This window comes from Brachycentrus maculatus, unplaced genomic scaffold (assembly GCF_059751285.1).
Source record: "Brachycentrus maculatus isolate JH-2025_06_01 unplaced genomic scaffold, ASM5975128v1 h1tg000706l, whole genome shotgun sequence".
Classification (NCBI taxonomy): Eukaryota; Metazoa; Arthropoda; class Insecta; order Trichoptera; family Brachycentridae; genus Brachycentrus; species Brachycentrus maculatus.
In genome coordinates this window covers 280,038-306,750 of record NW_028281437.1, presented here as the reverse complement: position 1 = coordinate 306,750, position 26,713 = coordinate 280,038, and the positions used below count along the sequence as shown (strand labels likewise).

General features: G+C 34.7%; 3 protein-coding genes across 3 annotated transcripts in view; 2 read left to right on the top strand and 1 right to left on the bottom strand.

Moving 5' to 3' along the window:
* The window catches only part of LOC148300499 (cell adhesion molecule Dscam1-like), a 43,301-nt gene extending 40,946 nt beyond the window's left edge, over positions 1–2,355 (top strand). The window contains exon 27 of the mRNA XM_088274682.1: positions 1,775–2,355. Within this exon, the coding sequence (XP_088130808.1) occupies positions 1,775–1,925 (151 nt within the window). The 3' untranslated portion in view covers positions 1,926–2,355. The remainder of the gene's footprint in view (positions 1–1,774) is intronic.
* Positions 2,356–8,043: 5,688 nt separating this feature from the next.
* LOC148300498 (pre-mRNA splicing factor CG7741-like) lies at positions 8,044–21,500 on the bottom strand. Its single transcript, XM_088274688.1, has 11 exons — positions 21,365–21,500; positions 21,117–21,277; positions 17,861–17,962; positions 16,151–16,362; positions 15,243–15,358; positions 14,384–14,603; positions 13,795–13,903; positions 11,834–11,985; positions 11,032–11,208; positions 9,384–9,544; positions 8,044–8,260 (listed from the first exon to the last, which is right to left on the bottom strand). Exons 1-11 carry the CDS (start codon positions 21,382–21,384, stop codon positions 8,116–8,118), a joined length of 1,575 nt encoding a protein of 524 aa, XP_088130814.1. The 5' UTR covers positions 21,385–21,500; the 3' UTR covers positions 8,044–8,115.
* Positions 21,501–24,465: 2,965 nt separating this feature from the next.
* Positions 24,466–26,490, top strand: LOC148300497 (negative elongation factor B-like). Its single transcript, XM_088274683.1, has one exon. The coding sequence runs from the start codon at positions 24,648–24,650 to the stop codon at positions 26,409–26,411; it is 1,764 nt and encodes a 587-aa protein (XP_088130809.1). The 5' UTR covers positions 24,466–24,647; the 3' UTR covers positions 26,412–26,490.
* Positions 26,491–26,713: the final 223 nt, after the last annotated feature.

The following is a 26,713-nucleotide window of genomic DNA, read 5'->3' as shown; positions in this document are numbered from 1 at the left end:
CAATCTCCGAAATATTATTAAAAATAATGCAATTCGTTGATTTAAAAAAAGGTATTTGTATTTGTCTGCCTCATAGTGAAGAATAAAGTGTCTGCTACCATGCTGGAGGTCCCAGGCAGGTCAAAATTAAGTGATTTTTCACCCAAATTATGAACATTGGGGCATTTGTCATCAGTGTCATAGTAGAATGTCAGGTAAATTAATAGTGAAATCGATTGATAAAAAAATCATAAAGAAATGCCTCGATTAGTCCTCTACATATTAATAATTTAGCTATTCTAAGATTATGGAATAAATAACTGAAATAGGGAACCTACAGCTCCTAATAACGTACAGTCAACTTATCTAGAAACCTAGAATAGGCTTTAGTTTCAAACGATCTGGAATTTTGCCAAAACCAATTGGCAGAACTTATCGTGGTAATATTTGTGATATGTATTTATTGTAGTATGTATTGTCTAACATTGAATATGAGTTCCCTAGTTATACATATTTGATATGTTTTCTTTAATGCACCGCACACACCTCTACAATAAGAATACAATAACAGAACTCAAGACATTTTATTGCACTATTTCTAGAACACTCTAAATGGCACAGCACTTTTTCAATCACAACTTGAATATTTTCTTTTTTAAAACACACTGAATATGTGATATTTCATTCTATACCTACACAGCACCTTCTGTTCAAACTGTAGATTAAATAATAGTACACTTGTCTATTGGTGGATGTTTGCGTACATGTCTCCGTTTATACCAAGTTTCTTCCGGCCCATGAATCCAAAATTCTCTGTCTTCCCTCACAATTCATCTGTCAGTAGCTAACCAATAACTCCTGAAATACCACGGGTCAATCTAAACAGCATACGAGCCGAAAGAACTCCAAAATGCCTATAGGCATATCGTAGTCGTACAGGAGAAAGTGACCAACTAACAAAACGTAAAATGTTCAGGAGGGCCATTTAAGTCACTTTATCTTGGCAAGAAAATAAACATCAATGCAGTTAGTCATTTTTGACAAGTCAATACATTATACTTCGTAGTTTAAAATCCTTTAGGATTTTTTCAGGGCAATATTAAGCTAGTAAGATATCCAATAGTCAATTTTTGTAAGAAATGCAGTTGGTCACTTTCTCCTGTATGACTACGATATATCTATACCTATAAGCAGAAAGAGATGTCATCTGTCAATCCGCAGGATTGAGACCAGAGAGAGTTAGGCAGAAAATGGAAGTCCTGGCTCCACACCGTAAGGAAGTGGATTCAGTATAGCCAACCTTCATTAATCCCAAAGAAAGAAGATTAAAAATAGTCCAAATATTATTTAAAATATAATTTTTCATCATCATCAGAGTAAAATTTGCACTGCCTTCAACTACCCAATTAGTTTAATTGATATGTAAGAATGAAAGGGACACTTTGGTCGGTTGACACTGTTATTCATATTTCCCCTCACCTCCACTACACAGTCCTCTCAAACATCCCAGCCGTCTTCCATCTCGTCCGGACAAACTTAGTGTAGATGGAGAATTGCCCAATCTCCGCTGATACAATGTTGAATGAGCCAGTAAGCACCCAGAATGTCTAACAATAAAATGAACATGGGAAACTTTGCAGGTTGAGACCTTTACCGACATATTCAAACAATACCAAGCAGAGAAAACATTTTTTCCTACATGAATAAATAGGTCAGTAGGTAAATCCTTTTATTTATTTCTTAATTAAGTATAATATTGTTCCGTTACAAGTATGATATTGTTCTGTTGTTGCAGTATATCCAACTATCCTTCCTTCAACGACCACATCCACCCGCCGTCGCGCTTCTCCGATGACACGGAAGGCGAGACTGTCACGCAACCGCGCCGCAAGAGAGTCACCGGCCACGGGAAACTGCAGCGAGAGACATTCCAGATCAACGTCTGAATCTACCTAATCTTGTTAACTGCGTAACAAACGGTTTACTAACTAATGGCTAATCTTGTGACGATTTTATGAGGTTTTTTAACATCACCGGAGAAGCTTTATTGAATCTCCCGATGGTACTTGATGAAAGATTGACTGTGTAAAATGATTTGGACATTTTTTTTTTGTTTTTTTAAGGGAGTAACCTGCAAAGCCTCTATTTTAGAGGCTAGTCTGCAGGCAGGATTCCCATCCTTCCTAGGTAGATGTGAAAAATACATCACTTCAATTGAAAAAAATATTTCTTGAATTCGTTTTGCAATTGACAGAAATCAAACATATGACACCTGTTTTGCAGTCAAGCGTCAAAATACTAGACATTTGTCAGTTTTTGCCCAGTCTTTCATCTTTATGTAAAAAATACCTTATTCTATGCCATCATGACGCAACATTCTTGTACCCTGGTGAAGTTATCTCTGGTGATACTAAATGTCAACACGTTTACAATGAATTAACAAATACTTAAGTGAAAATATCCTGAGTTATCAAAAATATCTATCTTAGTAAATAAGTATATTAAATTGAATGCAATGTGTATAATAGTAGGTTGTTACGGAGAAAATCAATAATAATAATGTTCTGGGCCGGTGCGAATTAGTGACCATAGGTGTCAATTTACTGGATCTTTAGTATGATGGTCTTGTGCCTTGGCGATTGGAAGAATCAAAGACAATACCCACCAATGATCAATCATCAGTTATTCGGTCCAATATTGTACCGCTATATATTCCGTGCTCAGTCAGAAATCATATAAGTAATAAACTTATAGGCAACCGTCACGCAGAAGGCGAAATAACGAATTAATATATTAAAATATTGTTAGTTTTATTTAAGGCGCCGGTATACCATATCCTTAAAGAACTCACTCCTATGGAAGTTAGTATCAGCACGGATACGCGACTCCAAAAAGCCAGCCAGCCAATGTTGATATTCTTCCTTTGCTTCACTCTTACTTTATCAGCATCCCGTCAAATATACCAACAACACATTTTACAATACTCCCGTTATTTAAAATTATTAATGTAAATCACAAGACGATTTATGGTTCCATTCGAATTTATTGATTTTTGTGATAGCTGTTTCACTTTGTTAGGGCATTATCAAACTATTAAAAAAAAACATTTTTTTAAATCTCCATAGTTTGCAAGAATACACTGGATTGTAAGGGATTTCTTTTCCATGCCAAATCATAACTTCAAAACTATCCTTTGATGATTCCAGAATGAAGTGCAAAATCTGCATAAATCTGAATACTAAATTCTTTGGTGGATATACCGCCGCCTTAACACATTCAAACTACGACTGATGATCTATTTCTTGGATAGTTAATTTGTTTAAAGTTATATGACTGTTAGTAAGTGTAACCTTTTATATCACGCTTTAGTTACAATACCAATAAGATTAAATCATTTTTACATGTAACATTTTACACAAATAGTAGTTTTGAGTGAATTAAGTTACGAGTTGAAAGTGGGCAGCGCTATTTTCTGTAAATTGTAAATAAACTTATACCCATAGATACACTTTATGCTAGTCCATGACAAATTGTACATAACGTAATGTGGCTCAAAGTTTGACGAGATTTCAAATTGACACGCCTGACTAATTAAGTTGGATCTGCAGAATCATAATTCATCTTGTGCCTTTCTTAACGAAGGATAATGATGACTGCCAAAAGACGTATTCCTATTGTAAAGCTTTTTTTTCATTTTCATAAATTTTTGGAGAAGAAATTGTAATTTTTTCATCTAAAATTGATTAGGAATCCAAAAAAAAGTAAATAATAGCAATTTAATAAAGTGCACTGAAAAAATTACATTTCTTGAATGAATGAAAGCATAGAAAGTACGGAAAGTAAAGAATTTTTCCTGATTTCCATTTTCTAATTGTCTTTGGAAATTTTATTAAACGTAACGAAGATGTTTGCATTTAAAGCTGTTTTAAACACATGAATGATCGTGAACAATGGTATTTTATAGAAAAATTATGGCCTTTACATGAATGGATGAAAATAGGATACAGAAAGTGAGGATATGATCCCTGAATCTGAGATTTCTAATGGGAACCCTGATTACCCCCAATAGTCTTCATTTTTAAAGCACATTAATTAGGCTACCACCATTCCCTGAATTAAATTTTTCTGGAAATCAACCCTTACCTTTATGTAATATACATATTTCAGAAATGACTATAATGTATACAGCACAAGCTTTTTGCAGATCCGATTTCATTTATCAAACGTGCAGAAACGAGCCACCATAAATATAGAATTACTGTTTACTTATCATAATTTATGTAAATCACAAGTAGGTAATTTAAAATTAATATTATTCAGAAGTTCTTTTCTATTGACTTCTTATAATAAATTTTAAGTCACACATTGATGTAACTATTCCAATTTTTAAGTACAGTCGTCCCTCGGTATTCGCGGATATTTTATACGCAATATTATTTTATATTTGCATACACATTTTGCAATTTTTATCCCAAACTTATGTGATATTTTCTATTTAAACATAGTGAAACCGCCATCACCGGATTGATCAGGAAAATGAATAATATACCTTTCATAAGAACATAACCTCCGTGAATACCAAGGGGACTACTGTTATAATATATGACGAAGCGAGCAGATGACAATACACAATAACTGATCTATCACAAAAATAAATATTTAAAAATAACTTAATTCGTTGACAAAAGATGCGAAGTTTAAAGACGTGTTAACAAAATTTATTGAAATGCGCTTTCTCAGAGCGATTGCGTCTGGGAGAATATTTTTACATAAATATTTAAATAAGTGTTTTATAATATGTGTGTAACACAAATATTTCAAATGATAAAAAAAAAAACTATTTTTAATCTCTTGTATGGATTTTGAACTTCTTACGCTTAGTTTTTTTTGTACACAATGCAGACAATAAATATACTGCACTTTCATGTGGCAAATGTTCTTAACTAATTTCCTGATTTATTATCGGTCAAATAAAAGATTATATCAAGATATATATGCGATAAGGTGTGATAATTAGGAAAAATCAAATGTTTTTTGTTTATAACTTTTATACACACACACAATTGTAATTTATGTAAAATTTATTGTTTAATTTGTTATTAACAATGTATTTATTTGCATTTATAAGTATGTTATATGATATTGTATTATAATGCATTAATATAATAATACATATTTGTGAGAGAAATTATTTGCCAAGCAAATTCTAGTCAGTAAATATTTGTATCCATTTTGCTTAAATGAAAGTGTTTTTAGAAAAAGTTAAATTAAATAAGGCCAAAGAAAGATCGACTGCATATAATTTATTTATATAATTAATATCACTTTGTGGTTTTGATCAAGTACAGGATTCAATAACAAAACATTGTTTGTGTTGAAATAATTTGTGCGGGATTAATTATAATTTTATTTGATGACAATGTATTTACTTTACTTTATTTTATTTTATAAATACTCTTTTTTTTAAATACAGAATATACAAATAGGTAATTTGACTGAAAAATCGATTATAAATACATACACAATTATAAAATGCCAAAAATTAACCAACTATCCATCACGCTGCTTCTCCGCAGGAGTTAGAAGAGAGAATAAAACACCATACCACTCTGTCTTTGCAAACATTCTTCGCCTCTTCCGCATTCATGCATCTCCTCATACATCCCGTACAGACCCCTAATCCGACCGCTTTCAAGCACTTGACGTACTTGATAATGCCAAGTTTTCCTTGGTTCTTACTCTGCTCCTACTTCCAATCACATTCGCGACATAAATTGGTTTTACCGTTCTTACCTCACTCATTCGTTCCGCATGTCTGAACCATCTCAACACACCTTTCTTAATTTTGTCGATAATGCTTATATCTCAGCGTTGCATTCTTTCCTTATTTCACCATTCGAACATCTGTCATACATCATTTTGCCGCGCTGAGAGTTCGAATTTTGACTGCATTCAGTCTGCATTCATCCTTCTTTTGCCAACTCCGTGCTTCACTTCCATACATTATTTTTCATATAATTATAACATTATAAAACTAAATTGCATTACATTATAAAACTGCCAAAAATTCTGAAACTGAATCACTTTTTACGAATATATTTAATTATGTTGCTCAGACACTGCCAATAATTTTAGAGTTACCTGTATAAAAAAATATATTATAATAATAGTTTAAAAAAATCTTTTTTTGATACATTTTGCATTACATATAATAAAATCACTTTTTAAGTACAGCGCTAAACTAAGAAAAAAAAATTCCAATATTTGTGGGTCTTTTTTATATCTTTATTTTTTCATTACCCCGATGAACTAGCTTCAAGTCAGTTTTGACATTTCAGCCAAGAAGCACAATTATTTTCTTCTTCTTGGTGTAGGCTACGTGGCCTGTTTTATTAAACACAATTATGACACTTTTCATTTATTATTTTAACTGCCCTACCCATACAAATGTACGCGATACGTCTGATAGATTAACGCATCATGCATTTACCTGTATATTCAGGTACAAAAAATTATACGCACAACCACAGAAACGTTGTTGATACGTCAAGTTGTTCCTACATATACGAATATATCATACGACGCGTTTAGTGTTTCAGGTCAATACTGCTGGCTATCTTATTTATAGAATATATATCGATTTTTTTAAATTTATATACATTTATTTCAATCACAATTTTTACATATTTAGAACATTTTTTTTGCAGAGACCCACCAAGCCAAGCCACCTTGTGCGTCTTGTCGGTGGAGTTCTTTTTTAATACATTTTTTATTGTTTTTAACAACTGATATAACATTCAATATAAAATGTATTTGTAAAAATATTCAATAGAGTATTATTATTTTAAATGAAGAACGAGATGAATAATTATAATTTATAATTAAAATGTACCTTTGTTTTAAAATCACTTTAAATATTTTGTTATAACTTAATTGTAATATCTACCGGTTTCGAAGCTAACCGCTTCTTTATCAAGAATGAGTATTAATTAGTCTTGATAAAGAAGCGGTTAGCTTGGAATTCGGCAGACATAACAATTAAGTTATAAAATATTTGTAGTGATTTTAAAACGAAGTAACATTTTAATTATAAAATCGAAAATCACAAAGTTAGTGCTTCAAATATAAATTTTGTAATTATAATTTAGTTGTGAAATTTACATTACGCTGCATAAATGTTTGGGAGGTATTCTACATGCATATTACGTACATTCAATGAGATAGGGCAGTTAATATTATTATTTATTATTAATGATTCTGTAAAACAATCACATTATGTGTAAAACTTTTGTACTAAAAACTAATTTTCATATTTGACATTTTGATTAATACTATAATAATTGGATCGGACTTTAGTCAAATCTTACTTTGGAGATTGCTATGTTTGCATCCAATATTACGCATTTTATTCATGAGAAACACAATAAAAATATAAATATTAATAAAAATGTAGTAATACATAACAATATATGTGATTGTTTTTTAACATAATTGTGTACTAATGCATTTTTTACTCATTTAAATAATATTTTTTAGTTTTTTTTTTTTTTAATATTTTTTTTTTAAATATATATATGTAAAATTTGTCAGAATATATCATAGTATAATAAACAGGGAGAGAGGAGTACTTAAATATTAAGCTTGTATTAAAAATATTGTGTATTTTAAAATGGTTATTAATAGAATTTAAAAACGAAAAAACAACAATGTTATTATATACCTAACAATTTTATTTGTTACTTGACAATAAAAAATAACAAAATATCACGTGTTTTACTTTTATCCCTTTTTCAAATGCATTCATTCCAAATCAAAAGTTATATTTCAACACAGATTTTTTGATTTAGGGCATTATCAAACAAATGTCACACATTTGTTTGATAATGCCCTAACAAGACGAAACAATTGTCACAATATAAATTTTTTATGTGTTTTTGTTAATAAAATACAACTTAGTAGACTCAAAAAATCCGTGTTTGATTTAAAATTAATACATAAATATTTTTTACACAAAATTTCATAATCTTATAAAATAATTACTTTAATCTTTATGTAAAATCATGATTTTCATTAATTAGTCTAATCATACGAGTAAAAACCCAGCAGTCAATATTAAAGTAAACAATTTTGTACATATTATTCCTCTACGGTGAAATCAAAAGGTTCAAACTTTTTCCGGAACTCCGTGACGTATTCTATTTCCTCTTCCTTGGTGAGCTGACAAGCTCTCCAGTCTGCTTTGTCTTCGCAGTTCAGGATCGGTGAGCTGGCCAGCACGTCCCTAAAATGAAACAACTCCATAGAAATAACTACACTACATAATTTAGAACATTTTGAGTGTATTATTTTGAGAAATATGTTATATGTTGGGATGTAAAAAAATTACTAAACTTTGACTTTATATTGGAGTAAAAAAGCTCTGAAGGCTGATCACCTTTCCTTCGTGTATTTAACAATCAAGATAACACTGCTTCAATATGGTGCAGTGCCCTATGCACCATTGGATGCGGATAAGGGTTAGAAGGAAGCATATACAAATCAATTAAAATAAAAATTGTATAAACGTCATCACTGTATATTATTTTGAGAAATAAAAAGACTTTGTTTTTTGATCCACTCACTAATTGATTGATTTTTATTAACCAAGTAAAAGTTTCCTGTTGCCCTCTTCAGGGTTTAATTTATGACTGAAACTAAACCCCGAAGAGGGCAACAGGTTGTTGCCGAAACTAGTTGGTTAATAAAAATGTGAGTGGATCAAAAAACAAAGTCTTTTTATTTCTCAAAATAATATATCAATATGATCCACAAAGGTAATGCTTTCAATATTCAAAACATTTTGAGTGTGTCCCAAAACATGTTAACAAATCTGAATTTTCTCCACTTAGACCCACTTGGACCTTTCTGCGTGTAATATTTGTGTGTGCGTAACACTTATGATACTATTTTTTGTGATTTTCATTTAACAAATTGTTGTCGGACGGTTTTTTCATCAACCCCAACCTTAATTATACTCAGACAGCCCCCTGACACTCGGTATACTAATCACCAGTAACCACAAACCCAATTCTGATCTGTACAATATTCTTTGGCTTCTCTCACGTTCTACCAAAAGTAAGAAAATAAAATGTTTATAAGCAACAGTATGTAAAAGACGCTTTTCAGCTTTTCCCGCAAACAATATCATTTATTTGAAATTAAAAAAAAAACTTTCCTTTTTCCAAATAAAATCTTCATTAAAACAAAGGGTCAAGAGACTTTACAGCTGCGACTGGAAAAGGCAGCGCAATGGCTGAAACTTTTCGACACAGGGGTGAAGTCAAAATATATACTTTTAACATTAATGGAAGAATTTAAGAGTAGCTGGCTTAATGTCATTTAATTATAAAGTTATGGATAGTCACCTGCCAAACTGTAGGGGGAAGTTTTTCTTGGTCCTGGCGTAGAACTGGTCACCCGTAGGCAGCTGCAGATGGAAGTAGGGGGCGCCCGGAGTGACCATCTGCTTCAGCTCCGTGCGCTCCGGGATCAGCTCCAGTTGGAAACCCTGGATACCGGCTTCATCCTGAGCAACAAACATATACATATATGTACAGTCATCTCTCAAAATCCCCAAATTCGTTACCCTTGGATTTGCATATTCCTGCTGATATCATCTTTTATTTTTGTTTCCATTATACATATAAAATGAAACTTAAATAATAATAAAACTTAACTAATTTGTTTGTCTTCCTTCTGAAACATGTTTGTATGCAATGAGGCATAGGGCATTCCATCAGATCAACGCAATGTTCACTGAATTTTTAATTATATGAAGTGAATGGAGGTGATCACAAATTTAACTCATTTTTAGTGAAAAATATAAGTACATTTTTAATAAAAACCGTTTGTTTGCGGCCTTACAATGTACTAAATTTGAAATGAATCATTTTTGCAAAAAAATCTTCAGAAATTCACATATAAGAAAATATCTCGCGTGAGTGCATGAAGGGTGGTGTTTTTTTATATATTTTATTTTGTCTCCCTGGGAATCAAATCCTCTGGCAGAATACCCAAATGTGCTAACCAGTTCACTATGAAGGAATACAGGGATTTTAATTTGAGATTTTAAGTTTTTAATTTGTTCAGTGATGTTGTTTTCAATTAGATTATTTTTATAGAAGTGACCTAAATATTCATTTCTATTCCTGAATAAATAATAAACTAACTAACTAACCATTAAGCTGCTTCTCCGCAGGGGTAGGCAGCCACACCACTCTGTCTGTGCAAACATTCTTCACCTCTTCCACGTTCATACATCTCCTCATACATACCCGCCGATTATTTAGACTCCTAACCTAACCGCTTTCAAGTATTTGGCATACCTGATCGTGCCAAGTTATTCTCGGTCTTACTCTGCTCCTTTTTCCAACTACATTCGCCTCATTAATTTGTTTTACCGTTCTTTCCCTGCTCATTCATTCCACATTTCCAAACCATCTCAACACACCTTTCTTAATTTTATTGATAATACTTATCTCCACCTCCGCCTCCATAGTGTAATGGTCAGCACACCCGGCTACCATTCTGGAGGTCCCAAGTTCGATTCCCAGGGGGAGTCAAATAAATATAAGTGATTTTTTCACTCTAATATTTATTCAATATCCCCCTGGACTGGTACCTGAAGCGGAGGGCTGATCACGCTCCTTCATGTGTTAACGATCAAGATAACACTGCGTTTATATGCAGTGCCCTATGCACCACTGGGGTGCGGATAAGGGTTTGAAGAATACTTATCTCAGCTTTAAATTACTTCCTTATTTCACTATTTGAACATCTATCATACATCGTTTAGTTGCACATTCTTCTGACAGATCAAAATTCGACTGGATTCACTCTACTTTCATCCTTCTTTAGCCAACTCCATGCTTCACTTCAATACATTAAAATAAATAATTAGGAAAATAATACTGGAATCCAGCCATGTTTGGTTCTTGGTCATGTCCATTCTTTGGCCAAAAGTGTATGAAAGGATGACCAATTCTAAACCAATCTCTATTTTGATACACTCACTTGAAACGCCTCGACAAGTTGCTGTTCCGCCTCGCGGGGCACGGGCACGCACTGGATCTGGAGATGGGAAGTCTTGAAGTTCCTCTCGAAGAAGACCACCAGCTCCCCGATCGAGGAGAAGAACTTCCTCAACGCTTTCTTGAAAAGCTTTATTTCTTTGTTGATTTCATCGGGCGCCTGTAGATTTCAAATAAGAATTATTCAATTACATCAATACAAAATATTAATAAATAAAAAACCTATAAATACTTACACTTTTTGCTTACAAATGTCAACCGAAGAGGATCCCGAGGAAGTGTAATTTAATAAATACCAAACATGATTTCTATTGAAGTGAATATGCAACATTATTAAATATATGGTTGTCAATCATGGGTAAGTCATCAAAGAACTTTGATTACTATGCAATAAAAAACTCGATTTTTCAGGAGATCGTTTTTAAAGTTTAAGAATATAATAAAATGTATTAAAAATAAATATCAAGCCACTTATTGAACTTTTTACTGTGTAACAGATCTTTTTAAGTAAAACCTGAAGGTTTTTTCTCCATTTGAAAAATATTTAGTATTGTTAAAAAAATTATTTAACAATATCTTTTCTTCAAAATGCAAAAACAACACTTTCTGCCCTATAGCGGGTAAATACTAAGTTAAAAATATGCCGCTTTTACTGATATATAGTACATTTTCTGGGCATTCCGAAAACATGCACAACTGAAAATTGACTTATGATTTTTGATTTATGACTTTGCTGAAAGGAGTGAGCGATTTGTTTGAAAAGGATTTTACTATATTTTTATTACCTGACTGGTGGACTGGTGGTGAGCTATAGGCAATATGAGACAGTGGTGCGGGCCCAGTGGACCCTTGGCCAGCGCCAGGTAGCAGGTCTCGCCGACGCTGATGACCAGCTGCTTCTCGACTGTGGGCGATGACAAGCAGAACCAACAGGTGGCTGAGGAACAAAATATCCATGTCAAGGGGACCAATAGCAGATAAACATACAATCATAACATTATTTCATCATTATTTTATTTTATTTTATTACCAAGCCTCCACTTGTTTACGTGTGATTTAAGCCCTACCAGACAAAATATGTAGATCATAATATCAATAAATAAAGGGTATAAGAGGAGATAGAGATGGCAGGAAAAAAATCAACAATAATAATAAAAATTCATTCACATTAGCTGGATGCTTAAAAAAAATTGTATGGGGAAACAAATACATGCTGAAAGAGAGTAAGGTGAGGATCTTGACATATGGCACGGAAACAAGAGCCGGCACCGCGAGAACAAAAAGCCTTCTTAGACTCTACGACCCATTGCTGGCCTAACACTTCGCGACAGAGTTAGAAACTCAGAAATAAGAAAAATCTGCGATGTTGAAGATGTTGTGCGATGGGGAAGAGAAAGAAGACGTTTCTGGAGAAATCATGTGGGAAGAGCGAGTTCGGATCGAGTGGTGAGGGTGGCAGAGGACAGCAGCATAGGCAGGATCAGACCCCCAGGAAGACCACCTAAACGATGGAAGGATAGCTGGTCTTCCACCTCCCAGGAGCGACCCAAGAATGACAGGACCTAGTCCTAAAATAAGAAGAAGAAGAAGAATTCACACTAAGGAAAACACAAAATAAACTATTCAAACTAAATCAATTAAATCATATTACTCTAATAAGAATATCAGGAAAGAGTCTTCGAGATAGAATAAGAAATGCCAGGATCAGGGAAATTGAAGATGTCGTTAGGTGGGGAAGGCAACGAAGGAGACAATGGTATGCACATGTGAGGAGAATGGAAACATCCAGAAGAAGAAGAAAAAATTACAATCATAACATCTTCCGTACAAGTTATGTGGTATTTAAACTGAAATAAATAGCGGCCAGACTGCGAAATGAATTAGCGCCACTTGCAAAATAAATTCAAGAAAGATTTTATTTTTCACATTTACCTTCCTATTCTTACTATGCTACCTGCAGACAAGGCTTTAAAAAAAGGTTTTGTGGATTATTCCTTTAAATATTTTTTTTTTAAACGAGTTAAAAATCCATCTCTAATGACAATACGTCGGGTATGTATGAGGAGATGCATGAATGTAGAAGAGGCAAAGAATGTTTGCAAAGACAGAGTGGTGTGGCGTTCGATTCTCTCTGCCCACCCCTGCGGGGAAGCGGCGTGATGGTTAGTTAGTTAGTTAGTTAGTTATATTATCTTTTTTTTATGTAAAGCGATAAAATCGAACCGGGCAGTTAATTGGGCCGATCCCGCCTGGATCTACGACACTAGTTAAATGACTTTTTTAATATTTTAATTATATTTGTTAAATTTTTCCAAAAAATATGAGTAGTGTGTCAGTCGTAGGTAAAATGGTGTGTTAAATAGGTAAATGGAGTGTTACACGTGTGTAAAACGATCACTTAACCAACCTATGACTATTATTTTTCTCCCACATAATGCATACTGGAAAGCACTATAGTAAAAGTGTAAGAATCCCTTACCCGTAGCATGACCTTGCATTTATAAGCAGGATGCAAAAAAGTGAAGAGAAAAAAAAACAAAAAAACCACCCTATGACTCGTAAGCCCTATAAATACCCATATTTCTGTGCAATTCTTCTTAATCTATATTGAGATGTCAGAATGTAATTTTATTTCGTATGGGTTTGCAAATAAATATCATAAACTGTGCCCTCGGCACGAGAAAACACAATGAGGCACATTTGTAATTATGTGCATGATGAAATATAAATAAATAGATTGGGTTACCCTGGTCGAATTCCGGGCGCTTCCTCTCCTTCTGATCTCCCTTGTGTTTCCGCTTCCCTCCGGAATCCGCCGAGTCCATGTCAAAGAAGAACTGCCCGTTGCCCGTGTACTAAAACCACAAACCGCCAACTGTCAGTAAATCAGTCTTCCCATGAAATAGTATACAAGCTTCGAAATTCAGCTTAGCTCAGTGCCGAATAAAATAAAATACAATAACTTTTCTCTACAAAAGTGGAAACAGAAAACTATGTAATGAAGTGATTTTGATGAAGACATCAGGAATAGAACCAAAACAGAGGATATCATGGATTGCGTGGCAAGACTCTAATGCCAATGGGCGGGACACATTGCAAAACACAAGATGGACCCCAAATATTTTAAGATGGAGACCTTGGGGGAACAAAAGAGGTGTCAAAAGACCCCAAAAGAGATGGTCCGACGACATAGTCGCTGTGGGGGGTAGAAACTAACTGCAAACAACAACCGCTCGAAGGAAATGGAAGAGGTCTATATCCGGCAATGGAGGAAAAAGAACTCATGAAAAATAAGAAGAAGACTTAAGGTGCGAGACAAGAGTGCGAGGACCCACCTTCTCCAGCAGGCCGGGCTTGGTCTGCTGCATGAGCTCCTCGGGGTACGGACAGGGCGTCTCATCGGTAGTGCCCTGCAGCAGCTCCATCATGCGCATGCGCTGGATGGGCTGCAGGCTGCATGCGTACAGCCACTTCTGCTTGTCGGCATTTCCCACTGGAGCCACGGCAATGAAGCGCGTGGCGAGCTCTCTGCTGTTGTGGTACGTGTTCACATTCCTGGAAAATAACATATTTTAATATCTCCAAGAAATTATTGTTGTCAACATGGCAGGCGAGGCAGGCATGGCAGGCAGAAATTCTTGTTATCAACATGACAGGCGTCATGACGTAGTTGGGTAAAAGCTTGAATGCAAAACTAGCATAGTACTAGTCACACACCAGCTACACAACATATTGATCACATGCGTTTTGGGTCGGCCCGAGGACCAACATGCACTAAGGATTGCGGAACAACAACAAATGTTGGTGTAGTGAAGAGACGGGTACGTCTCAAAACCCATAGACAAAAATGTCAGTGAGTGGTTATATACTACCATTTCAGTAAAAAAGACTAACTACAAAGTAAATGCTATAAATCAGTGGTCAGCAACCTTCTGAGAGACTGGGTAAAAAAAAACAATTTTAAAATTTTCATTTACAAGTGGGTAAAAGGTCTTTAAAAAATTTAAAGAAAAAAATTATTCTTATTAAATAAAATACACACATGTACATATGTGTAAATACAAATTTAATTTATAAAACAAAAGTGTAAAAAAAATATCATCATCATATTTTCTTCGTGGGTAATTCAACTACCCGCGGGTAGTAGGTGCCCGACCACTGCTATAAATATGAATAATATAGGGTATAACTTGCCTGTACGGTGGCCGCTCGTAATAGAGCTTTGGAGATGTGACAAAGTGGTATCTGGGCCGAGTGTGCATGGCGAGCCACGACACCAGCAAGGAGCTGCTACTCACGTCCAGGTCAATCTAAAAACACATTTGGCTATTTTACACGTGATAATGCCAAATCACCCCGAAACACGCAGCAGATGAACAATGTGCTATCTCTCCTGACAGACATCACAAATTATATAAATAAACATGCTGAATGAATTTCATGAATTGATTCGACAGTCAATTTGTGGTAATAAATCTATCCATTTTTTATTTAAGTTTTACATTGTAAATACCACTACATATTTCTTAAAATCTACTGTAACACATGTCTCGATGCATTTCAGATCAGACAGACTGGTGTGGCATTCTATTCTTTCTGCCTACTCTTATAAGAAACTGGTGTAATAATTAGTTTTCATTTTTTATATACTAGTAATATGGTCCACCTCCATAGTGTATTGGTATGATCCCGGGGGGTACCTGAGAGCTGAAGGACTCATCGCTTTCTTTTTCTCTGGCCTTCTGTCCCCCACTGCTAGATATAGGCCTCTTCCGTATCCTTTCCTTTGGTCGGTTACTATTTGCAGCCAGTTTCTACCCCCCACAGAGACTATGTTGTCGGACCATCTTTTTTGAGGTCCCTCAATGCCTATGTTATTCTCCCAAGGTCTCCATCTCAAAATTTATTTTTTTTGCTTTGGCTTTGTGTAATTAACAATAAAGGTAGTGCTACCTCAAGGAGTGGTAGGCATTGAAGGAGACCTTCTCCCAGCAGTGAGTGGATGCGGGTTGAAACCACACCTCAATCTGAAGAGGTGCTCTACACACAATCCGATAATAAAAAAAACAAGATACAACATTGATAAAAAATATTTGCCAAACCTTTCTTTCGTCCAAGTTCTGCACTTGGGACGGCCACTGCGAGGTGATCAGTATGTCCAGCCCTCGGTAGTCGGGTTGTCCTCTCAGACAGGCATCTTTCACGGCCGAGCAGTCGGCTCCGGAGAACCCTCTCTCCGCACCGTCCACAGCCTGGTGGCCACTGAGATAGCCGATCTTCAAACCACTGCTTGTGGTGTACACACCTCGCTTACCTGAAAAATTACCAAATTTTCATATCATCCAATATCATCAGGAAATTTCACAGTAGATTTAAATTCTTAGTTTACTGAGAAGCTACGTTTTAACACATTGTTGTCGGGCGGTTTTTTCATCAACCCCGACCCTAACTATACTCAGACAGCCTGCTGCCAGACCCTCTGTATACTAATCGCAAGTAACCGTAAACCCAATTACGATCTGTGCAATGTTTTTTGGTGTCTCTCGCGCTCTACCAAAAGTACACGCATAGAACGCTTATAAGTGTCTCCCGCTCTCTTCCAACAGTTAAAAACAATCTGTTAAAAAAGAAACTCTATGATTTCTTACTCCAATTTTTATTTAATACCACCCTGGACTGGAACCTAAAGTGCAGGATTGCTGAAGGCAAAGTAAATAAACTACCTTCGCATAATTAACAATAAAGACAACGCTATGTCAATGCGATGTAGTGCCCTATGCACCATAAGGGTTAAAAGTATTGAATAATATGCAGAAACAAGAAAACTAATGGATATATTATATATTTTGAACATTGAAAGCATTGACTTTGTGGATCATTGTGATATATTATTTTGAGAAATAAAAAGACTTTGTTTTTTGATCCACTCAAATTTTTATTGAAAACCAACTAGTTTCAGCAATAACCTGTTGCCCTCTTCAAGGTTTATTCATAAAATTAAAATAATGCACGGTCCATTCCATTGTATAAGCGGGATAATGGGCCTTTTGTTTGTGTAGTTGTGGGCGTATTTGTAGGTAAGTTCGGTGTTGGGTTAGAAGTTGACTGAGTAGGGAGATCAAAAACGATATGAGAAACAATATTGCGTGGACTTGGACTTTTATGAACGAGACGATCCGAGTCGGAACTCGACTTCCTCTCACTACGTTTGGTCATTTTTTGTTTTTTAGTTTTGTTTTGGCATTGAATTGTGATGAAATCTGACGCATCCGGGACAGACTTCATCGTTGCTTGTGACGAATCCGTTTCTCCATCCGGGGGGTCCGAAGGTTTTTTTCTCATTTTTTATAAATGAGTATTGCGAAAAACAAGCCAAATGTTTGAAATTTAAAAATAATTAAATAAAAAATATGAAAAAGTATGAAAAGATTATTGTTACCTTGATTGTGGGTAGAGGAAACACGGGAAAAAATAACAAACTAATCTAAGAAATGTTATATAAATAATAAAAGAAACACTAATTCACCCAGAAAACTGATTTTACATTTGTTAAATAAAAGTATATTAGTTTTAAATCAATTATTTTCACGAGGATTCAAAAACAGACCGCCACCACTGTATCAGTCCATAGAAAAAAAACTTTCTACCTATTTAATTCATTATAATTATCTTCATACCATAAAGTATATTGTATTGTAGATTGAGCAGGCTTTGCCTTTGGGAGATTTTGTTTTAAATGTGACACTTTTAAACTTTTGGTGAATTAGACTCGATGGCTGTGTTATTTATATTTATATAGTATTTATACTAACCTAAATAAGTGACATTTGGACAGATTTCTGCTCCTTCATTCTCCGGGTAAAATGCCTGATGGTCCTCGCTGCACGGACCCAATATATAAGTCGGAACTGTGACTGCAATATTAAAAATAATGTATCATCAACGTATTATTCTTCTTCCTCTTACTCCTCATTACTAAGGGGTGTGACCCTTGTGGAAGCAATTACTCTTCTCCAGTTATCCCTTGACTGTGCTGCACGTAGCGCTCCAACCACCGAGGTGCCTGCTGCTGCTTTAACTTGGTTGATCTATCGTGTGGGGATCTTCCTCTCCCTATATTCCCTCCCAGGCTACCGATCACAACCAGTCGTTCCAGGCTACCGTCATTGCCACGCTTAACATGTCCAAAGAACTGAAGAATTCGTCATGTACAGACACTGGCCAGATTCAAGCCGTCCAAATGTAACTCCTGACGAATGGACTCGTTGATGCGTATAGCTGTCCATGGGATTCGGAGCATGCGCATGTATCAACACACTTTTGTTTGACGAATGTGCATTTTTTCATATTTTTTAAAAATTACAACTTTTTTTGTTGTTGTAAGTATTCACAATACGGCTGTCCAAACTCAAAACACAGTAAGGGACATTTTTTTATAGAAGGTTTTTTTTACATTTTTGGACTAAGTAGATTCTACTTAGTCCAAAAATGCAAAAAAAAAACGTACTAAAAAAAAAGTGTCCCTTACTGTGTTTTAAGTTTGGACAGCCGAATACTTAGTAGAGTCTGCCTTGATAGCGTAGTGGTTACTAAGTTTGACTACCGTGATGGAGGTCCCGGGTTTGATTCCCAGGGGTTCAAAACAAATATAAGTATAATATTCAATATTAGCCTGGACTGTCATCTGAAGCATAAGTCTGATCAATTTGCCTTTATCCAATGTATGATCAACTAGAGGGTAGGAAGAAGAAGAAGTGAAGGTATGAGAGATGTGTCGCAAAGATATGAGTCGTGTGTAAATATTTAATAATTTCATATAAGTGTATGTTCCGCCACATATAAAATTAGAAAACGTGGGTGTACTGGCAAAAAACATTAAATTGAAAATATGCAATTTAGACTTAATGATGCATATTATAAAGGTTTACAACGTTCTATAAACTGGCAAAATACACTTAGTAAAAGAGAAATATTTGTGATTTTATTATTTACGCAAATATTTCTATTTCATACTATTTCTGTGAGCCTAAGCGGCTCATTATTAAAAATAGCTATAAATTGTGGTAGAGTGGATACAAACCGAGAGACTCTGACTTAAGAGTCCGCGAAACTAACCACGGGACCACAACCGGACACAAATTTAATAGCGGGTATGTTATTTAGGCTAAAAGTTTGAAATAACAGGGATTATTAAAACAGGGATATTAAAGTGTTTTTTTTGCCAGTATAATAATAAAATAAAATAAAACCCTTATCCGCACCCCAATGGTGCATAGGGCACTGCGTCATATAAACGCAGTGTTATCTTGATCGTTTACACATGAAGGAAAGGTGATCAGCCCTCCGCTTCAGGTACCAGTCCAAGGTAATATTGAATAAATATGACAGTGAAAAAATCACTTATATTTATTTTACCCCCCTTGGGAATCGAACCCGGGACCTCCAGAACGGTAGCCGAGCGTGCTGACCATTACACTACGGAGGCGGACTGTTTTGCCAGTATACTTATGAATAATAAAAATAAAATCAAAAATCAAAAAGTAAGTTCCTGATATGGTGGATGAAAAATGTTTAAAGTTATTCACCCCACTAAAATAAAGACAGCAAAAAAAAACGTTATTGTTGCAATGTCCCTTTTGTTGATATAATCTATCTACCTAGACATTTCTCACTGTGTTTGTTCATATAGTTCATGCTGTTTATGTTACTTTGTTTTATGTTGTATTTAAACATTATTTAACATATATATATTTAATATGCAAATGAACTTCTCGTTATGGGTGAAGTTTTACAAAAAAGTGTGAAGTTACATATTAATAATAATATACTCTAAACAACATAATGTTTAAATTTTGTGTGCAATATTTCTTACCGATATTTCACAACCATTGGAATTTGTTGTGCAATTAACGCAGTACTGAAAAATAAAGCTGATAAAATATCGTAAGCCAGTGTTTAAAACTTTTACAAGGAAAGAAAAAAGCTGCATAATGTTTAAATGTTGTGTGCAATATTTCTTATGGTAATTTTTATTCTTCCCTCGTAAAAGTTTCAAAGTGGCTTACGATATTTTATCAGCTGTATTTCTCAGTCCGGCTCCGTAGTGTAATGGTCAGCATGCTCGCCTACCGTTCTGGAGGTCCCGGGTTCGATTCCCAGGGGGGTTTAATAAATATAAGTGATTTTTTCACTCTAATATTTATTCAATATTACACTGGACTGGTACCTGAAGTGGAGGGCTGATCACCTTTCCTTCATGTGTAATCGATCGAGATAACACTGCGTTTATATGAAACAGTGCCCTATGCACCATTGGGGTGCGGTAAGGGATTTATTATTCATTATATTTCTCAGTACTGCATTAATTGCACAACCAATTTTAATGGTTGTGCAATAGTTGAGCATTGAATCAAAGTGGACATATTGGTTGTGCTAAATGGTGACAAAATTAAAGTAAGCTTCACACATTGTTGTCGGGCAGTTTTTTCATCAACCCGACCCTAATTATACTCAGTCTGCCGCCCGACCCTCAGTATACTAATCACAAGTAACCGCAAACTCAATTCCAATCTGTACAATCATTTTTGGCATCTCTCGCGCTCTACCAAAAGTAAGCAAATAGAACACCTGTATCTCCCGCTCTCTACCAACAGTGCGTAAAAGACGTTTTTAAGCGCTTCCCGCAAAAAATATGCTAATGCACTGAATCACAGATACTACGTCATTTGCAAACCAACATTCGTCTGTGTACAGCAGGTATTACGATTTTTTTTTTTTTTTGGAAACAATGTGATTTTTTGGTGTGTAAATTTATTGCATCAGTATGTGTAATGTTAATAAACAGTGCGCCTAATAGTGATATGCTTCAATGTGTATAGACTGCCGAAGGAGTACATGCTGAATGATAACTCTGTTATTACACATTGGTGAGTTTTTTTTTTAATCTTTATTTTGAATGCATATTTTTAACACCAAAAAATATTCAATGGAATTTTTTTTTTAATTTTTATTGGAATTGTCCGATAATTTCAGGTTAAATTTATACTGTAATTTGAATATTTTACATACCTGTTTTGGCGCCGTTTTTATAAGCCTGTAATTCCGAATTGGAATCATTAAAAAATGTTCCTACGCATAACAATAAATCAAATGGTCCAGATTTCATGTTGATCGAGTCAACTCTCGAAAATAGGTTTTTAAAATTTCCATTGACATCGCCACAAATTAACCTAAAACATTATTCGAACGTCAGTAAACATCAGTAATACAGAAAACGTAACATTATTATCTACCAAATAATCGTCTGGTATACTTACAATTTTTGTTTTTCTGACATATTGAAGGTATTTTAATATAATCAACAAAATAACATCAACACTGATCGAATTATTTGAATTACAAATATCACTATAAGTTCGCCGCGTCGTTTTGAAGTTTGACGTTTGATGATAACCATAGATGTACTATATGTGCTAGTATGTGAAATCTTTTTTCATGCATATACGTTCGAAAACTAAAGGTGGAGACTGACCGGAGCATTTCGTCATAACATAGCGTCGTAGCATCGCTCGCGGCGAGCATCACCGAGCATCCGAAACTATGGATGGAGTGCTCGGCTCGGTGTACTGACTGGCTGAATGCTCGCATCGTAACGTGTTACGTTACGATGAAATGCTCCGGTCAGTCTCCACCTTAATGGGAATTTCTGTTGAAGGTTTGGAAATCATCTGAAAAGAATCCATTTGACTCGAATCTTAAACTATTTCAAGTATTAAAAATTTAATTATTATTAATTTGACTTGCTTACGGTGCACAAGGTTTATTTTATTTTTATAATCAGCAAAAATACTTATTTTCTGATGTAATCATTCTGCATTACGTCTTCAATCAATTAATCCCATATTAGTGTTAGATTCACTATTTTTCTGACATATCAGCATTATATTTAAGTTCTTTCACCATTTCATAAGACAGATATTGTCATCATTTATATATATATATATATATATATATATATATATATATATATATATATATATATATATATATATATATATATATATATATATATATATATATATATATATATATATATATATATATATATATATATATATATATATATATATATATATATATATATATATATATATATATATATATATATATATATATAACGTGGTAATATTTTCCTTTTGAAAATTAAGTGAAAATAATATGTAAAGTGGGTGTATAATAATAAAATAAACAATGTGTTGCTTTGTAATTAAAGTTTATTCTTAATTTATCTTTATAATAATTTTATATCTATCTATCTATCTATCTATCTGAATCTGACAGTTAATAATATTATCGGAAGTCTTTTGTTTTATTCTGAGCGACGCATGCGGCCTCTGGTGGTAGAACTGTTTTATGTAGGTACTTTTTGTAAGTACTTAATAAAATGTATGGGTAGGTACCTAGGTATTTTATTACATCTCCCCCCTTGGGGATGAAAATTCATAGTAAAATTTTCACTCGTCCTCCGGATCATCTTCTTGTAGTGAAGGGACTGGTATAAGTTTAGTGATATGATAAAGTTTTTTTTTTTTTTTTTTTTTTTCTTTCTTTCTTTCCTTCTTTTTTTTCTTTCTTTTTTTTTCTTTCTTTCTTTTTTTTCCGTTCTTTTTTTTTTCTTTCTTTTTTTTGTATTTTTTATTCTTCTTGACCCTTTTAAAGTAGACACAGTTTTTTTTCAATACATTTGTTTTTTTCTTTTGAATTCCTTCATTTTTATTCTGACCTCTTAAAGTATATTCTAATTTAACCAAATTTACAACTTTTAATTGTTCATCTGCATTTTCATTCGAGTTTAATACTGGATTCCTGCTTAGACAATCTACTTCTAAATTCTTCTTTCTTGGAGAATATTTTATTTTATCTTTCGTAGAAGTTTTTTCTACTTTATTTTTATTTTCATTTTTCAAGCACTGTTTCTGTGTTATTTGTATGTCTTTATTTTTTTTCTGATCTTTTAAATTATCTTCTAATTTAACCAAATTTACAACTTTTAATTGTTCATCTGCATTTTCATTCGATTTTAATACTGGATTCCTGCTTAGACAATCTACTTCTAAATTCTTCTTTCCTGGAGTATATTTTATTTTATCTTTCGTAGAAGTTTTTTCTACTTTATTTTTATTTTCATTTTTCAAGCACTGTTTCTGTGTTACTTGTATGTCTTCATTTTTATTCTGATCTTTTAAAATATCTTCTAATTTAACCAAATTTACAACTTTTAATTGTTCATTTGCATTTTCCTTCGATTCTAATACTGGATTCCTGCTCACACAATCTGCTTCGAAATTCTTCTTTTCTGGAGTATATTTTATTTTATATTTTGTAGAAATTATTTTCACATGATTTTTATTTTTAATTTTATCACTAGTTCTTAAATTTCCACGTCTTCTTTGATTATCTTCTAATCGTTTTCTTTGATCATCTTCTAATTTTTCTCTCTCACTCCGAACATATTGTAGTAATTGTTTTAATACATCTAATGTTTCATAATCCATTTCCAATTAACAAAATTGTCGTTTTATAACGTGGTAATATTTTCCTTTTGAAAATTAAGTGAAAATAATATGTAAAGTGGGTGTATAATAATAAAATAAACAATGTGTTGCTTTGTAATTAAAGTTTATTCTTAATTTATCTTTATAATAATTTTATATCTATCTATCTATCTATCTATCTGAATCTGACAGTTAATAATATTATCGGAAGTCTTTTGTTTTATTCTGAGCGACGCATGCGGCCTCTGGTGGTAGAACTGTTTTATGTAGGTACTTTTTGTAAGTACTTAATAAAATGTATGGGTAGGTACCTAGGTATTTTATTACATATATATATATATATATATACATATATAAATATAAATATATATATATATATATATATATATATATATATATATATATATATATATATATATATATATATATATATATATATATATATATATATATATATATATATATATATATATATATAATATATATATATATATATATATATATATATATATATATATATATATATATATATATATATATATATATATATATATATATATAAAAATATATATATATATATATATATATATATATATATATATATATATATATATATATATATTTTTATATATATATATATATATATTTAAAATCCATGTTTTCCTGTTGTTTCTCGGATAAACCCATATTTAGTACCTGAGTTACATGAAGGGGACATATTTATTACTCTTGTTACAATAATGCGACAAAAAAAGGTCAGTTCATTTTTGTAGTTTAGTAGTCAGTGAGGTTTAAAAGGTTAACGACCACTACACTGAGTAACAGAACGCAGTTTAATTAAAACTTCTTGTCTATGATAGAAAGGTTTTTTTTAACGAAATCTGCGGTTTTCTTTTCCGTGACAATTTGTCAAAATGCTATGTTGTTTATTGTGTCAAATTATTTGAATTTTTATTCGTAAATTATGAAGAAACACAATTCAGAATAGCGACAAGCGTTTGTAACTATTTGTTATAGTTTACGGTAGCATAAATAAATTGACATCATGGCATCAGGAGGACAATTACCGGGAACGGGACTGGAAGATGTAGGCGTCCCCGGACAAGTTTACCTCAGAGATGCTCTCACGAGCTGCACGGACCCTCTGAAAGCTATCGAAGAGTTTCAATTAGCCAACGGAGTGCTGCTGCCTTCCCTGAGGCCGATGCTGCCTTTGCTCGACTTGCACGGCGTAAGAAGGTTAGATTTTCATACGTCAGTGCTGGAAGAATTAAGAGAGAAACTCATAGCCCATATTAACGAAATCGGCGCGAAGGAAGGCAGAGACAGAGATAAGAAGTTAAAGGAACTATTGTCCAAGAGTTTTCCAGTCGTGAGAGTGAAAGCCCTTCGTCCCGTAGTGATGTGTATTTTGCGGAACACTCCGCATATCGACGATAAGTATTTAAAGGTTTTAGTTCGCGACCGAGATCTCTACAACGATACCGATACGGAAGTGAAGAGACAGATCTGGCAGGATAATCAGTCGCTGTTCGGAGACGAAGTGTCGCCGCTCTTAACGCAATACATTAAAGAAAAAGAAAATGTCATCTACGACCATCTCAACCTGACCAACCTGTTCTTCTCTCCCTCTCCCAAAGTGCGGCGCCAGGGGGCCGTGGTGCAGAAGCTGGCGCACATGATCGGCTCCAGCATCAGGCTGTACGACATGGTGCTGCAGTTCCTGCGCACCCTGTTCCTCAGGACCAAGAACATCCACTACTGCACCCTGCGGGCCGAGCTGCTCATGGCCCTGCATGACCTCGAGGTCCAGGATATCATCTCCGTGGACCCGTGCCACAAGTTCACCTGGTGTCTGGACGCGTGCATCAGAGAAAAGAACGTCGATATCAAGCGGTCGCGAGAGCTTCAAGGGTTCTTGGACAGCATCAAACGCGGTCAGGAACAAGTCTTGGGCGATCTCTCCATGACGCTCTGCGATCCGTACGCCATCAACTTCCTCGCAACCTCGGCCATTAAAATCTTACAGCATCTCATCAACACGGAAGCGATGCCCCGAGACAACACAATTCTAATCCTTTTGCTAAGAATGCTAGCGTTAGGCTTGAGCGCTTGGATGATGATCGAGACGCAGGAATTCAAAGAGCCGAAACTAGACAGCCAGGTTGTCACGAAGTACCTTCCCGCTTTAATGGCGCTAATGGTCGACGACCAAGTACGCCAGTTACACAACAAGCTGCCGCCGGACGAGCGGGAGGCCGCCATCACCACGATCGAGCACTCGGGGCCGCCGCCGGACGCGTGCGAGGCGTACATGCGGGACAGCTCGGTGTGCGGCGTGCTGGCCATGTACTACACGCTGCACGCGGCCCGCCAGCGCGACCGCACCGCCCTGCTGCGCGTGCTCTCCATCCTCGGCAGCTGCAAGGACGGCCGCGCGTACGAAGACCCCTTCCTGCACTCGCTCATCGCGCTCCTCATCCAGATCCCGGAGGAGTTCCAAGGCGAGGACTTCTGCACCGTGCTGTTTGACGAGTTCTTCTTCGCCGGACTGAACAGGGACAATGTCACCAAGCATCTTCTGAAGCTCCTCTGGTACATCCATCCCAAGCTGCCCGTCCAGCGGGTGCAGACCCTGATCAAGGTGCTGCAGCCGGGCAGCCAGCACAAGGAGCCGGTGCACAAGCTCTACGAGGAGTTGCAGGAGAAGATCGGCACTCAGCAGGAAATCCCGCAAGTCCCCATCGACCTGGACTACTTGGAATCTCCCCTCATGAGTGTTCCCACTCCGGCTCCTTATCACATATAAGTGTATCTTGTTAAACCTTCCTAATATATTTTGTATAGATAGATAATATTGTTAATAGACTCAAATAAATATTTTGATTTTTACCTTGCGTTATTATTTTTACTAACTTCCTTTATAATTTTTTCTGTTTTTTCATGAACCCCGACCCAATTTCTGTTTCCTCCAACTTCATATACAAAAAAACTAATTTTAAATGTCTAATTTCCTGTCATGTTTACTTTGCTGTAATGCGGATAGGTGTCACTATAAAACCAATATATCGTAGTCGTACAGGAGAATGTGACCAACTACCAAAACGAAAA